Raw genomic sequence first — 14,412 nt, forward strand, 5'->3', positions numbered from 1 at the left:
CTTATTCTTATTCCGCTGCCAGAAATGCTGGTCTATTATACTATAGTGATTTCTCAGTAATTTGCTTTATAACGAAGTTTTAGCGTAGTATCTATCAAAGTGTAATCACCAATTGATTAATTATAATTAAAACAATGTGTTTAAATACTTTGTCCCCATTCATTTGCATGTAAATTTGGATTTTGGTTATACTTACCCTCTTCTGGACTTGCCGTTGGTGTCTTTTTATTTTTTAGGAGTGAAAATTACTCTTATACAAAAAAAATCATATAATTGTAAATTTAAATTGAAATTATTTAATTATACAGTTACAATACATTTAGATTTCTGTACTGTTTTAATTTTTTACTACATAATTTCTACCTTTTTAAAAACCACTTTTTGCGAAGAAGTTCAAATCGTTTTTATAACCGAGTTACAGGGTGTTTTATCGACTTAGCACATTTTTTTTGAATCCATAACTTTAGAACCATACTGTATATTTTTTTGATTTTTGGTATACATATGTCCCATTCCGAATCCAAACGACCTACTTACTAATCATAAGAAAAGTCCAAGTCCGGATTAACAAAAAAGTATATAGTAATTTTGACCTTGCAACAACACCCTCTATACTGAAATTTTCAAAATCCGTTTGCACATTTGAAAAGAACACAAAAATCTAAGATTAATGGTTCTCTTTATTAAATCCCCTTACAGGTTTCCTTAAAGTTATTAAATCAATACTCATTTTAAAAATACTTAATCCTTATTTACTACATTGGCTTCTCTTTTTGTAACTGTACGCACATCAATAAAAATTAGAATTTTGATAATTTTATTTTCTAATGTTTTAGTAAAGCACTGGAAAAACTCAGGTCGTACTACTTTACTTACTTACTATTTGTTGTAACATGGCAAACTCTCATTACACTTGGTATTATACAACTTTCCATTTTTTACATTTACACATCTGTTTTACATTTACTTTTGCAAGCACATCGCTGATATCCTTGCTCACCCGACAAAGACGTTTTTCTAACATACTCGCGCAATGAAATGTTTAGTTTTGGAATCATGTCTAGAGAAATGAATGATTCTTTGCAGATGGTAAATTGATTTCTGCTATACAACTGTGGCAGTCGCCCTTCTTTAGTACCCAATTCGTATAATTAATTTTGAAACTCATAATAACAGCCAAAACATTTCTAGAATCACTTCGTGCCCTGTTAACATCTGGTACTCTTAATTTTACCGTATCACCGACATTACCAGGAGGAAATTTCAAGTTTGGCGTTTTAAGCATTTTCTTTGCTTGCTTTTCAAGACCTCCCTTTGCACGTGCCCGTTTAATTGCAACAGAATCTCATCTCTTTGAAATTTGATTAGAAGATAGTTCGTCTAGAATCGCATTAGATTCATTCACTGATGGTTGCTCAGTTTTTTCTGGTTCTTGATCTAGTAGAAGCTCATTTGGATCACACACTTCTGCTTCTTCACATTCTTCAGAATCAGATCCTGACTAGGTTTCTTGTACTTCTTTTACCAACGCTTCCAAATCTTCAGTCGAAATAATTTCTAGAGCATCTTCTGGAGTGATGAAGTGTTTATACCAATTTGGGAAGGATCCCCAAACGTAGCTTCATACTTGATGCCACAATGGTAAGCTCGGTTTTTGGCGAATTGTACAAATCCAAGACCCTCTGACCACTTGTTTGTTTGGTTGCTTTCCATGCAGGAACTCAGCATATTTTCGATGTCTTGATTCGCACGTTGAACAGATCTTTGTGACTGACTGTGTCTTTGCTTACCATGTACTATCTTCAAACCTTTCCTCATGGAGCACAGTTCTTCTATAATTCTGTTCTCGTTCATTGTCGCTTTGAAAAAATGCTAGGAGCTCCAAAGGCGCGAAATATGTCAAGAAGTACTAAACAAAGGCATTGCGCTTGCGTGTAGATCATTATAATTTGAGTTTTCTACTTTAACCAAGATCATCTGGGAAATTACCGGTAAAATTAGGACATAACGGTTTTTTTTCGGGTAATTGTGTACAATTACCAAATTATTTACTCTTACCATAACATTTACATTTCCTTGTTTGTTTTAAGATATTTCTAACCGATTTTCGAATTATATTGGGATTGTTCATTATTTACCTGTCAGCTTCATGTATTCTCCAAATAAGTTGGTCATCATCATCATCATCATCATCAATGGCGCTACAACTCTTCGTTAGTCTTTGCCGCGTTTACTATTGCCTTCCATGTTTGTCGGTCCTGTGCCAGTAATTCCCATTGTCGCACTCCCATTTTTCTCTAGATCTTCTTCTTCTGCACTGCATCTTTCCACCTTTTTATAGGCCGCCCTACAGACCTTCTTCCCTCTGGCCTTTCCCAGAACACATTGTTTATAAGGCGATTGTCGTTACTGCGTATCACATGCCCTGCCCATCTGAGTCTATTGGCCTTTATATCTGACTAGATTTTCTTTTCCGAATAGAGACTCTAGCTCGTTATTGTATCTGCCCCTCCATTCGTTTGTCACGCTGTCTCTGCAAAGGCCATATATCATTCGAAGAATTTTACGTTCCCACACCAGCAATTTATTTATTTCTCTTTTTGTTAGCGTCCATGTTTCGCTTCCATACGCGACTGCTGGTCGTATTATGGTCCTATATATCCGGATTTTTGTATCTCGTGAAAGAAGTTTTGCCTTAATTAGATGTTGCATTGCAAAGAAAGATCTGTTTCCTGCCATTATTCTCGTTTCAATTTCTTGCTCTAATTTGTTGTCATTTGTAATTGTTGCTCCTAGATATTTAAATTCTTTAACCACTTCGAAGTTGTGATCATTTATAGTAATGTTTTGCCTTATTCGCCGTCGTTCTTGTTTTGAGACGACCATGTATTTTGTTTCGCCTTCATTTATTTTTAGACCGATGTTTAATGCAGCTTCTTCATAAGTTGGTCACTAGTATTTATTTCGAAGAAATACTTTGATTGATTTTTTAATCCGGACCTGGATTTTTCTCGTGATTAGTAAGTGGGTCGTTTGGGTTCTGAATGGGACATAATATGTGTACCAAATATCAGAAAAAATTACAGAGTGGTTCTAAAGTTATGGATTCAGAAAGAAATGAGCAAAATCGATAACTCAGTTATAGATAAATATATGTTTGTCGATAAATATAAGTAACTGGTCCTTCCAAATATCTAAGCAGGTTTTTTAGAATCTATTTTCAATTCCCTATTATTTACAACAGATATTGCGCCACGTGAGTTTACTGTTTTCCTTTTCATCGTATTTACAATACTGATTTTTAAAGTAGCAGCAATAAAAACATATTGATATAAATGGTACCCAAAATACATAATTAATTAATATATATATATATATATATATATATATATATATTTTTTGTTTTTGAAGATATTTCTGCTTAGGATAATAAGAAATCACTTATGTGATTTCCTTCTGTTTTAATTGTCACTTGAGTTGGGACAAAACTAGGATAATATGCAAGAACTTCGTTCAAGGATGGAACAAAGGACATTTTTTTACTAAAATAAAACCAGTTTTATGTAGTCGTGAACTTAAAATAAATTCGAGTGCTTTGCTTTTATATGTTAGTCATTTTATATTACATAATAGAAGCGTGGACTCTGAGTGATGCCATGTGTAACAAATTGAAGACATTTAACATATGGTGTTATTGAAGTATTGCTCTATTTTCATTAGAAATTAAACACAATTTTAGTGTAAAATTGTGGTAATTCCTAATAAAAATTGTAAATATTGTAAGTATGCTTAGACTATGAGAGATCGATGGAGTACCAAAGATATACGTGAATGCAAGGACTAGTTATGCAAGGTAATAGTTAGTTCACTACAGGTTACTGTAAGGTAAAATTGTGATTTTTATTAGAGTAAGAAGCGAAACAAAAAAAGAAAGGAACTTTATTCAGGACACACATAGAAAGAGAGTCTGCAATTAAAGGTACGAGACCTGGTATCGGCCAAGAAAGAGCCCAATAAAAGTAAAAGAAAACGGCTACTTTAATGCATCGACCTCAGCACAATTATATATTGAACAACGTTCGTAATATCATATAAATCCGAAATGTTTTTTCAAAATAAATCAAACTGAAACCTACTTACGTTTTCATTGCTGCCAACATTTAAGTTTGTTACATTTCTATACAAAAACTTTGAAATATTTATGTAGCTAGTTTTTTACCTATTTACTTTTTGATTACAACACACATACCTTACAAAAAATAACACATTTCCTATTTTGAGGCAAAAATTTAGAATGTATTTCTCATAGTATTTGTACAATGCTAAAATAAAAAGAGGAACCATCTTTTTCAATACGCCACCTTTCCTTTTTTATTGAAGTTTTTTCATGTCTTCATTTATAAAAAAAGCGTTAATGATAAAATAATCTTAATTGTTTATAGATAAGACGAAAAGCTCGGGTTCGTGAGACACATACGGGTACATCCAAGATGAACGCTGGTAAAAGCTGGATATTCATGTATTCATCAGGGAGTTAATTTCTGGCTAAGGTCAGCAATTTAGTGGGCAGGAAGGGGAGTTAACGTTTGGGAGATCTGATGAATACATTGCCAAAGGATGAGCAGGTAGTTTTAATGATATTTTGGGTTCTGAAGTTTTGGTCTCGGATGGTTTTAATTGTATGGCTCCTGCTCAGAGAGGAGAGCCTCTCATTGATGGATGTTCGATAGTTGATGTATGAGGGCAAAGGGGTAGTCGGGACGTTTGTAGTTTATCCCAATCGGAAGACAATAACAAGTTAATAAAAGCGTTTGTTATTGGCCGGCCAGAGTGAGCTCCCTTCGAGCTCTGCTACGGACAGGGAGGGATCGGTTTTCTGTCGTTTCCCGATCCTATTTCACAATTATACTTGTCTATAGTGACAATACAGTAACAGGAGCCCTCTCTGCGATTCACATCCTTTATACATTTATTAATTAAATTTATTTATAACTCATAACTATATATTTTTTACTAATAATTTCTTAAAAGGACCATTTTAGCTCAAACCCGTTGGCCTCGGACCACCCTGGGCACCACCTCCTCCGCAGAACTACAGCCACCGACGCGAACCACCAGTGAGATATAACCCAACGACGCAATGTCAATATCCAATACGAAACAAACCACGTCCGTGTCACACCTAACACAGGACAACAAAAATCAACCAAAAAAAAAGACAACCAACCGAAAAAACAACAAGACAACGATGCATGCCGATCGGGATCAAGTCAGTCTACATCTTGACCCCAGCTAGACCTTGTTGGCCGAGTGCCTTTCGACCATTTCGACGTTTATTATTATTACCCAAGAGTGAACCCTTTGTGAGAAGACTTTGCTTGAACGAAAGTCCGAACACCTTTGTAGTGAATAAGTACAAAACTTTATCGGCTACCAATTATTCCACAAAATGGTAAAGGAACCGGTGTTAAGAACTGTTGGTCCATCTTTCGCCGAGGTGAAGAAAAGTCCGATAATACAACTTATAATCACCTCACAAAAGCAACTAAAAGCTCGGAGAGAATGCTCCCTGCCCGGATAGGTATCGATCCTCGAGATAGGGAAAGACAGTGCGTCTTAAAGCTATTCCGGATCCTGCCGAACTGGCGCAGCGTTCCACGCGACCACCGACGGTTAGGAGTATATAAAAGCTCCAGGTGGACTTAGAATTATTCCTCACTCGATGGCCGAGCTGAGGTAGCACTTCGTCGCTAGAAATCTTTCGACGGAAACAATCAAAGTCCTTACGGGACATAAGTTTGTTTCCACGAGAGGTGGCGTTACTAAATGTAGGGCCAACGTACAGTCACTACTCCGCCGGTGTTCCTATACACTTCGTGTAGTATGTACTTGACCACACGTTCAAGCGTGAAGGGCCGGTATCTCTGCGAGATCCAAGGTATACACCGTGACCAGAATACCAAACATATTATACATGTAAGAGAAAAATAATTGGAAAAAAATAAGAAGCGAAGAACCTTCCTCATGAGCGGCAGTCGAGACGTATCCAGAGATACCAAATACCTCGGAGGATGCTCCGACCGTACGACATAGCGCCGAACATACGGATGAATTTCACAACACAGATTTGCCATCTGTATTATCCACTTTAATTCAAGCAGTGACGCCACTAACCCTTGTGCAGAGTAAACTAATTGAAGCCCAGGACAAACCAAAGATGGAACCTCCGCAACCAAAATGGACCCCTGCACCACCTACATACTCTCGCGATGATACTAAAAATCCTCAAGAGTTCGTAAACGAAATTATAAACCACATGAGAAATATGAATATAGACACAAAACATTGGATATACTACATCCTAGAGAAATTCTTAATAGAAAACGCAGATCAATAAGCACAGAGCCAATTCACGACTGGTCTGAACTACGAAACGTTTCTGAACAGGCTCATTGAGCACTTTGATAATACAACGAAAAGATCGTCACTAATATCCAAGCTATACGAACCTTACCAGAAATATCAGCTCACAGCCGAGTTTATTTCGACAAAGATGGCTCTTTTTCGTCGATTGCTACCCAATATCGATAAGGAAGGAACGTGCAGGGCCATTATCAATCTGATTCGCCTAGAAATCAGAAAACATTTTCGAAACAATATGCCGAGAACCGAAGAGAACTTAAGGCGAATTTGCGAAGAGTTACAAGCCGATGTACCTGATCCACCCAAAGCCGTAAAGAATCCTACCCAGAACCAAGCCAGGGGACAGTTCACACCGAGGCAACCGAGTGCATCTGAGACTAAAGACGATTGGAGAAATAGAAATCTAACTCAGAAACCGACTCCAAAACCTGGTCAACAACCTAGCAACCAGGGAAACGACGAGAGGAGCACCCACTAAGCCTCTCTCCAGATGCGGTGCCCCAACTAAATCCAATAAATGAGAAGATAGTCTCAAATCTGCCACAAATCGATGCGAACATCAATTCAAAGAAAGTCCAGGTCCTCATCGATACCGGTGAATCAATGAATTACATCAACCCTGACTTGGTCCAGTCGGCAGATGTAAGACAACAATATTTTTGGTTTTGCTCGAAACATGTCGGGCGATACAAGTAAACAAAATACAATTAACGACGGAAAATTAATAGAATGTATGAGAAAATATAATGTTTTATACGATTTTTTGCATGCAAAATACCTAGACAATAATTTAAAAAATAATATTTCGGAGAAAATCGGAGAAGAAATGGAAACACAAGGTAATAAACTTCTCTTTATTATTTTTATTTCATTGTAACAAAAAAAAAACAACATACAGTTTTTAAATTTGAAGTTTTTATAGCAATTATTGCTAATTCTTCATCCGAGGAACTTGCCATCTTTTCAACAGATTGGTCGCCGCAAGAATAATGCATTCCGTGTGTGTACGAACAGACTAAACGAATAGTTCTGTGACGGGACGGTACCGGTTCGGCGCCGGGCATGTGGCGTGATTGAATCGACCTGTACTCGAACATTTTAAACACCAGTTTAATTTAAGTTTAAAATAAATTCAATAGTTAATTGTTAGAATGTAAAGTCAGTTTAAGAACAATAAAAATGCGATGATCGATTGTTGGTTTCTTCGTGTATAAAATATTCATTCATCTAACGCCAATTGAGCTGGCAAATCGCCTGAACTAAGTCCGAAATGTGGGTGTAGGTAGGTGGACAGTTCGTCGACGACTTCATGAAGTGAATTTGTTATCCAAGATCAACCCTATGTTCACAGCTATCCACGGAACACCGTTGAGCTCTACTTGCTTTTGCAAGGGAACACAAAATTGAAATTATGCAGATTGGAATCATGTTTTGTTCTAGGATGAGTCCAGGTTTTGCTTGAGGTCACCAGACGGTCGCGAAGGTCGCTGGAGACAACAAAGGAGAACGGTTTACCCAATGCAATATTGCCGACAGAAGAATCTATCAAAGAGACTCAGTTATGGTTTGAGCTGGTATCAGTCTCGATACCCGTACCGATTTAGGTTTTATGAATGGAGGTTCTATAACAGAAGCAAGGTATATAACAACCATTTACGATGAGCATGTGGTATCTTAGCACCATTCATAGGACCTAATTTTATTTTTTTTGGACGATAACGCACATCCCCACCGTGCTAGAATCGTGAATGAATACTTAAAAGACGTCAGGATTATCCGTATGAATTGGCCAGCTTCCAGCCCCGACCTCAGTCTTATCGAATATCTATGGAAAACACTGGGAAGACGAATTCAAGTTCTTCCACCCTACTCAAACAACCTGAGCTTAGTGAAGCTCTTCAGATAATATGGGACCAATTGGACCTAATTAAGGCTTAAAATTTAATTGCCATAATACCAAGACGTGTGCAGGCTGTTAGAAGGTCCCGAGGATGACATACTAGGTATTATTAACAAATAACATAAACATTTAGTTATAACTGTTTTTTATCTACTTTTCATTTTTTCAATTCGAATTCATTTCGAATATTGTAATAATTTTTTTGCATAAATTGTATTTTTCTATATATTTAACGTTCCTCATTAAATCTATGTCCAATATTTAAGTAGCTTCTTCAAAAAGTGTCTTCTTCTTTATAAAATAGACGTGGATCGAATTTTTTGCACCCGAGTGTATACCCGCGCAGTTATAAGCGCTTCATAAAAAATTAAAAAACAATGTTTTAAAATAAAATACGTCCAAAATTCTCATAGGGAATTGATAGAACAAGAAACCCAAAGGTTTGAACTTGAATTTAGGCACTTGGTAATTGCAAAAATAATATTTTCTACTTATGTTTTTGAGCCTTGAAAATTTTAGTTTTTCGTTTTTTTTTTAAGTTTTAAATTGTTTATAATTCAAAAACGATCAACTTTGGAAAAAAATTGCAGGACACCTTTTTTGTTTACATTGATCCAAGTAACAAAAAAAAAGCCTGAATCGAAAAAGTTGATTTTTACAATTTGTATAAAAAAATATTTAAATAAAATTTGGATCACTTTTCGCATGGGCGACTTCTTGATTCTTGTTCTGGGGAATCTCACGAATGTAATGATTTAAAAAATATTTCATGGGAATATTTTTTCAAAGGAACCCGAGCTTTTCGCCATATTTAACATAACACACTAATATAAGTGTATTTAATTACTATAACAAACTTATAAATATTGCAAAAAAACTTATTTATTTATTGCAAACATGTGTGACTGGTATGTTTAAAGAGGCTATTAATTTTCTTATAACTATCCAGCTAGAAACTTAAATTAATGCAGAAGGTAATTTGGTCTTGCAAAAGGATCTTTTACATTTCCAGCAGGTCAGTGCTCCACCTTATTATTCTCTTCCTGTCCTACGGTGGTTAAATGAGATATTTTCATACAAATTATTTTTTTAATATAAAGAAATTGACATGAGTGGTTTCAGTGAAGTTAAATCCGTTATATTTACTTCTTCTTCTTAAGGTGTCTTGCATTTCTGCGTAGGCGTCCACCGTACATCGTCTTGTCAGGTGAGATGTTAAATAGTCAGGATTAAATAATTCTGTTTTTAGCAGCATTGCGAAGCATTTCATAGCTGTGGATTTCTGTCCATTGTCGAATATTGCGCAGCCATGACATTTTTTTTACGTCCCAGATCTCTCCTACCCTCTATCTTCCCTTCGAGTATCAGTTGCTGAAAAGTATATCTTTCTTCTCGTAATATGTGTCCCAAGTATGCAGTCTTCTTACTTTTTACATAACTAAAAAGTTCCCTATCCTGTAAGCCCGCTCTTCTGAGTACATCCTCATTTCTGATCCTGTCCGTGATATTCTAAGCATTCGACGCAGGCACCACATTTCAAACACTTCAAGTTTGTTAACGGACCTAGCCTTTAACGTCCATGCTTCCATTCCATACAAGAAAACAGGCCACACGTAACACTTAAGCATCTTGTATCGGAGGTTGAAGTCCAATTTGCGATCAGTCAGAAACTTAGCCTCAAAAAAGCATTTCTGGCTTGTTCAAGTCTGCTCTTTATTTCATTCTCGCGGTCCCAACCCTCGTTCAGCAAACAACCCAAGTATTTAAATTGCCTGACCTGTTCGATTTCTTCTCCAGAGACATATATCTTTGCGTTGGGGTAATCATTTCTACTTATAATCATTGTTTTTGTCTTCTTGATATTTATTTTCAAACCCCGAGCTTCACTTGCAAGAGTTAGATCATTTAAAAGGCATTGAAGATCTTCGATGTTATCTGCCACTATGGCTGTATCATCGGCATACCTGATGTTATTAATAAATATGCTGTTAACTTTAATACCCTTATTAGAGTCTGCCACTGCTTCTGCGAAGGCTTCTTCTACGTATAAATTGAACATCATTGGAGACATTGGATTATATTTACAATAGTTTAAAATAGAGAACAAACTCTCAGAAAATACAGTAATTCAAAGATATTCAAGTCTTTTAAACTATTTTCTTGTGGCATTCCTTTATTATCTACTGTATTTAATGGAAATAAATCGTCTTTTTAATTGAAAATGCGTTATATTTGACGTTTCATTTAACGCCTCGAGAATTGTTCTCAAAATACTTATTCCAGGTGGAAATCAAAAGTCAAATATAACGTATTTTCTATTAAAATTATGATTTTAATAAGGCAGTAAATACATAAAAAATATTTCAATAGAGTTAATTCTCAGAATTCGATAAGTTTCACTTTTCCTCAATATCAAATGTTCCTCTTAATATTTTAAGCAACGTATTTTAGGTATATTCAATTGAGATTCGATTATTTTACTTAGATCATTCGTATCGATTCTAGTTTTACAAATATGTTTTTATTCATACCTATCAACGAATACAGAGCGTCCCGTCTTTATTTTATTTAATATCTTAAATCTATGGTGAAATGGAGACCCCAGTAAGTTTCGAGACCTTAGTACTTTTAAAAAGACTAAATAATTTTATTTGTTAACATATTATAGGTATTTCTAGCTTAAACACTGATCAGACAGCCTTGCACATGGTTGTGTTTCAGCCATCGGTATGCGGTAGGAGGTATTTACCATCTTTTCTTTTTTGTTTTCTTTGATGACAGCAAGAATTCAAAATACGTACAATAGGATAGTAAACGGACTAAATATCAGTATATCTCTTCGTATATTCTTTGTAAATAATGGTATTCTTTTAATGCAATAATGACTTGCAAATCGCAAATGACTTTGTACTTAATGTATACAGGATGCAGCAGATAAACGGCCAATTAGAAATATCTCGAGAACTAAAGGTATGTAACTGAATCATGAAAACTGGAATAAAGGGATTTTTAAGAGTGACCTATTTAATGAAAATATTTTCATCTATTTTCTACTTCAAGCTATACCGGAAGTTGCTTATAACTTCGTTTTTTTTTTGAGAGATCCTGTATAATATATAAAGTTCAATATCCTCTAATGTAATTTGCATCAAAAATTTAAAATTTTTATGAACTTATTAACCAGATACAGCATTATGGTTTACTGTGTAAAGTTGCCTTCTTCATTATACAGGGTGCTGTCAAAATTAGCATAAAACCGGCACCCTTAATTTTCGCCTAATTACTTTTTTTCAAATGGGACACCCTGTATGTGATTCATTATTTTAGAAAAACATGTTTTTCACTATCGATCAGTATTAGTATTCCCTATACCTATCTCTTGCAGTTTTCAAATAAATTAACTTTATACAGTTTTGTCATAACAAATTTATTTATCAAGAAGCCTATGGAATATCCTGACAAAATCATTAATTTTTGTTAATGTTTAATAGTACATAACGTTTGCGGCGAGTGTAACAGAATAGTATCCAGTACTTGTCGCGTTTTTGCTGAGAGATATCTTGAGAAGCCTAGATCAATTCATAAAACTGTAAATCGTTTGTTGAACAATCCAGTTTGTTCAGTTTATAGGTAAAAGGACCCACGTCCTTTATATAATAAAGACTTACAAATGAATATCCTGGGATATTTTGCAGCTAATCCAAATTCATACTTACAGTAATGTGAGCAATTGGTACAGGTATCGACTTGAACAATTCACAGAATAAAAAAAAAACATTATTGGACCCTTTATTCGTATACACTAGCTCAACATTTCTGAGCTGCCACCGTGCTTCGGAGGACACATAAAGCCGTCGGTCCCGGCTACGAAAGTAGTCGTTAAGTCATGTTAGGGGCGCTTGCGCGACCTGAAAACCCTAACACTAGACCTTAGCCAGAAGGTTACACGAACTTACTTACTTAAGAATAAAATGCATCAAAACGATCAACAATAATGTCGTAGATGATTTCCTAAATCTAAATAAACGTTTTAGGTAAAAGCCCACGACTTCGACGGATCTTTCCCCAACAACCAAATCGTATACAGAATTCAGTACGGTGCTGCCGATAAATTTACCATAGAAACCGAAACTGGAATCGTCAGGGTAGCTAGAGGAGCTTCGTTGGACCCAGATCTGACACAACCGAGAAAGATGGTTTACCCTTTTAAAGTTCTTGCTATAGATGGAGCACCAGGGGATGGTCAATTGCAAGCATCGACTGACGTAGTTATTAACATTATAGATGTTAATATTAAGGGGCCAGTGTTTGATGACCCAGGAAATATAGCTGTATTTGAGAACACACCAGTAAGGAAATCAAGAGTTATCTTGAATACTTGTAATTGTTATATTTCTATATTTTTAGGTAGGAAAAATTATTGCTAACCTATCTGCTAATGATCCTGATTCAACAGCAACGCTGGTCTTCAAAATAGACGACTCTGCCTGCCAAGCAATGAACGAACGAAGGGTTTTGGTAAAAACACAAGAGTACGACTGTTCTGGAGCCTTTCATCTAGAACCAAGAACAGGAGTAGTGTCCATAGGTAAAACATTGGATCGGGAAATTGTTGAGCAATTTCAGTTGGGACTAACTGTAGAAGATATCAATTCAGAAACAGGACAACAAGTGGAACATGGTAAGACTACGACATCAAATACATGCATTAATTATTATTAATAAATTTGTTTTAGCAAAAATTGTAATCGACATCCTAGATGTGAATGATAATTCACCAAATTTTAGAAATTCCTTCTACAAATTTAGTATTGCTGAAAACAGCAAGCATGGGACAGCTATTGGAAGTGTTACCGCCGATGATATCGACAAAAATAAGACTATAACTTACTCTTTGGAAGGAATAATGGAGCTAACAAGTCTCGTCCATTTAAATCAAGATGTGATAGCGAAGTGATAGACAAATAGCTAATAAAGATCCGTTTCTCTGGTCACCAAGATCCCGTTGTCACCGTTAGATTATTATATTTGGAGACATGTTAAAAATAAGGTGTTCTCTGAACCTATCACTAATGAGAAAACTGAGCTACTAATGAAAATCTGATTAAAAGAGTTCATAAATGATTGGATGTTGATGAGTAACATTTTGAATATTTATTACATTAATAAGCTAGTGCCTATTTTCTTTGATAGCATCTTTTTAATTATTCAATGTTTAACTTACAATATGAAAGTTGTAAATTAACACAACAGTCTACGAAAAAAATTTTTTGTGACAAAAATGTATAAAGTTAATTTATTTGAAAACTGCAAGAGATAGATATAGGTAATACTAATACAGATCGATAGTGAAAAACATATTTTTCTAAAATAATGAATCACATACAGGGTGTCCCATTTGAAAAAAGTAGTTAGGCGAAAATTAAGGATGCCGGTTTTGTGTCGGTATAGTCGATATAAAGAAACATATAAAACTCCTATGAAGAAGAAACAAAAATAGTTACATGAAAAACCTATGTGTATCAGTGGAAGAACATACAGACAGGCAAGAATCTAAAAAACTTTTCTCCACAATAAAATATCTAGCCAAAGAATCAAAACCGCAGTGAGATCAGCAAAGACAGTAAAGGAAAAATAATATCAAACTCAGTTTGATATGATTATCGCAGGAAATTAGCGCAGTTGTGTAAAAACAATATTACAGGGCTCTGTCACAGAATAATAAACAATCAGAATGCCCACTCTGCTTGTGGGCGGAATCAGCCATGTTTTAAACGGAACCAGTGCTGTTCAGTGACATTTTATCTGGTGTGCATAGAAAAATTAACCCAGTTTAGTCTATTTACGGCAACTATAGACATAGTATGCAGTATTTTATTCGTACTTTTAGTTGAAAAATAGATTAAATTATTTCAAATGTACTAAATTATTAATCTCTAAAAATTTAAATTACAGTTCTGTCGTAACTTTCGAGTCTGTGTTTCCGTTTAAAATATGGCAATCGCGTGCTGACAAACTTCAAAGGCGGCATTTGAGAGTGGGCATTCTGATTGTTATTTATTCTGTGGCTCTGTACTCTAATAAAGATC

At 35.3% G+C, this 14,412-nt stretch overlaps 1 protein-coding gene across 1 annotated transcript; it reads left to right on the forward strand.

Annotated features, from left to right (window-relative positions):
* The first annotated feature begins 11,953 nt into the window (after positions 1-11,953).
* Positions 11,954-13,280, forward strand: LOC140435156 (cadherin-19-like). The gene is made up of 3 exons (XM_072523947.1): positions 11,954-12,672; positions 12,731-13,004; positions 13,060-13,280. The coding sequence occupies exons 1-3, from the start codon at positions 12,517-12,519 to the stop codon at positions 13,278-13,280; spliced, it is 651 nt and encodes a 216-aa protein (XP_072380048.1). The 5' UTR covers positions 11,954-12,516.
* Positions 13,281-14,412: the final 1,132 nt, after the last annotated feature.

Source organism: Diabrotica undecimpunctata, chromosome 1 (assembly GCF_040954645.1).
Source record: "Diabrotica undecimpunctata isolate CICGRU chromosome 1, icDiaUnde3, whole genome shotgun sequence".
Taxonomy (NCBI): Eukaryota; Metazoa; Arthropoda; class Insecta; order Coleoptera; family Chrysomelidae; genus Diabrotica; species Diabrotica undecimpunctata.

What these genes read in the sequence shown, in the direction of transcription:
- LOC140435156 (XM_072523947.1), top strand. Translation starts at nt 12,517, where the DNA reads ATGGTTTACCCTTTTAAAGTTCTTGCTATAGATGGAGCACCAGGGGAT. An exon ending in CTGTATTTGAGAACACACCA is followed by an intron (nt 12,673 to 12,730) that starts GTAAGGAAATCA and finishes CTATATTTTTAG; the next exon opens with GTAGGAAAAATTATTGCTAA. An exon ending in AGGACAACAAGTGGAACATG is followed by an intron (nt 13,005 to 13,059) that starts GTAAGACTACGA and finishes AATTTGTTTTAG; the next exon opens with CAAAAATTGTAATCGACATC.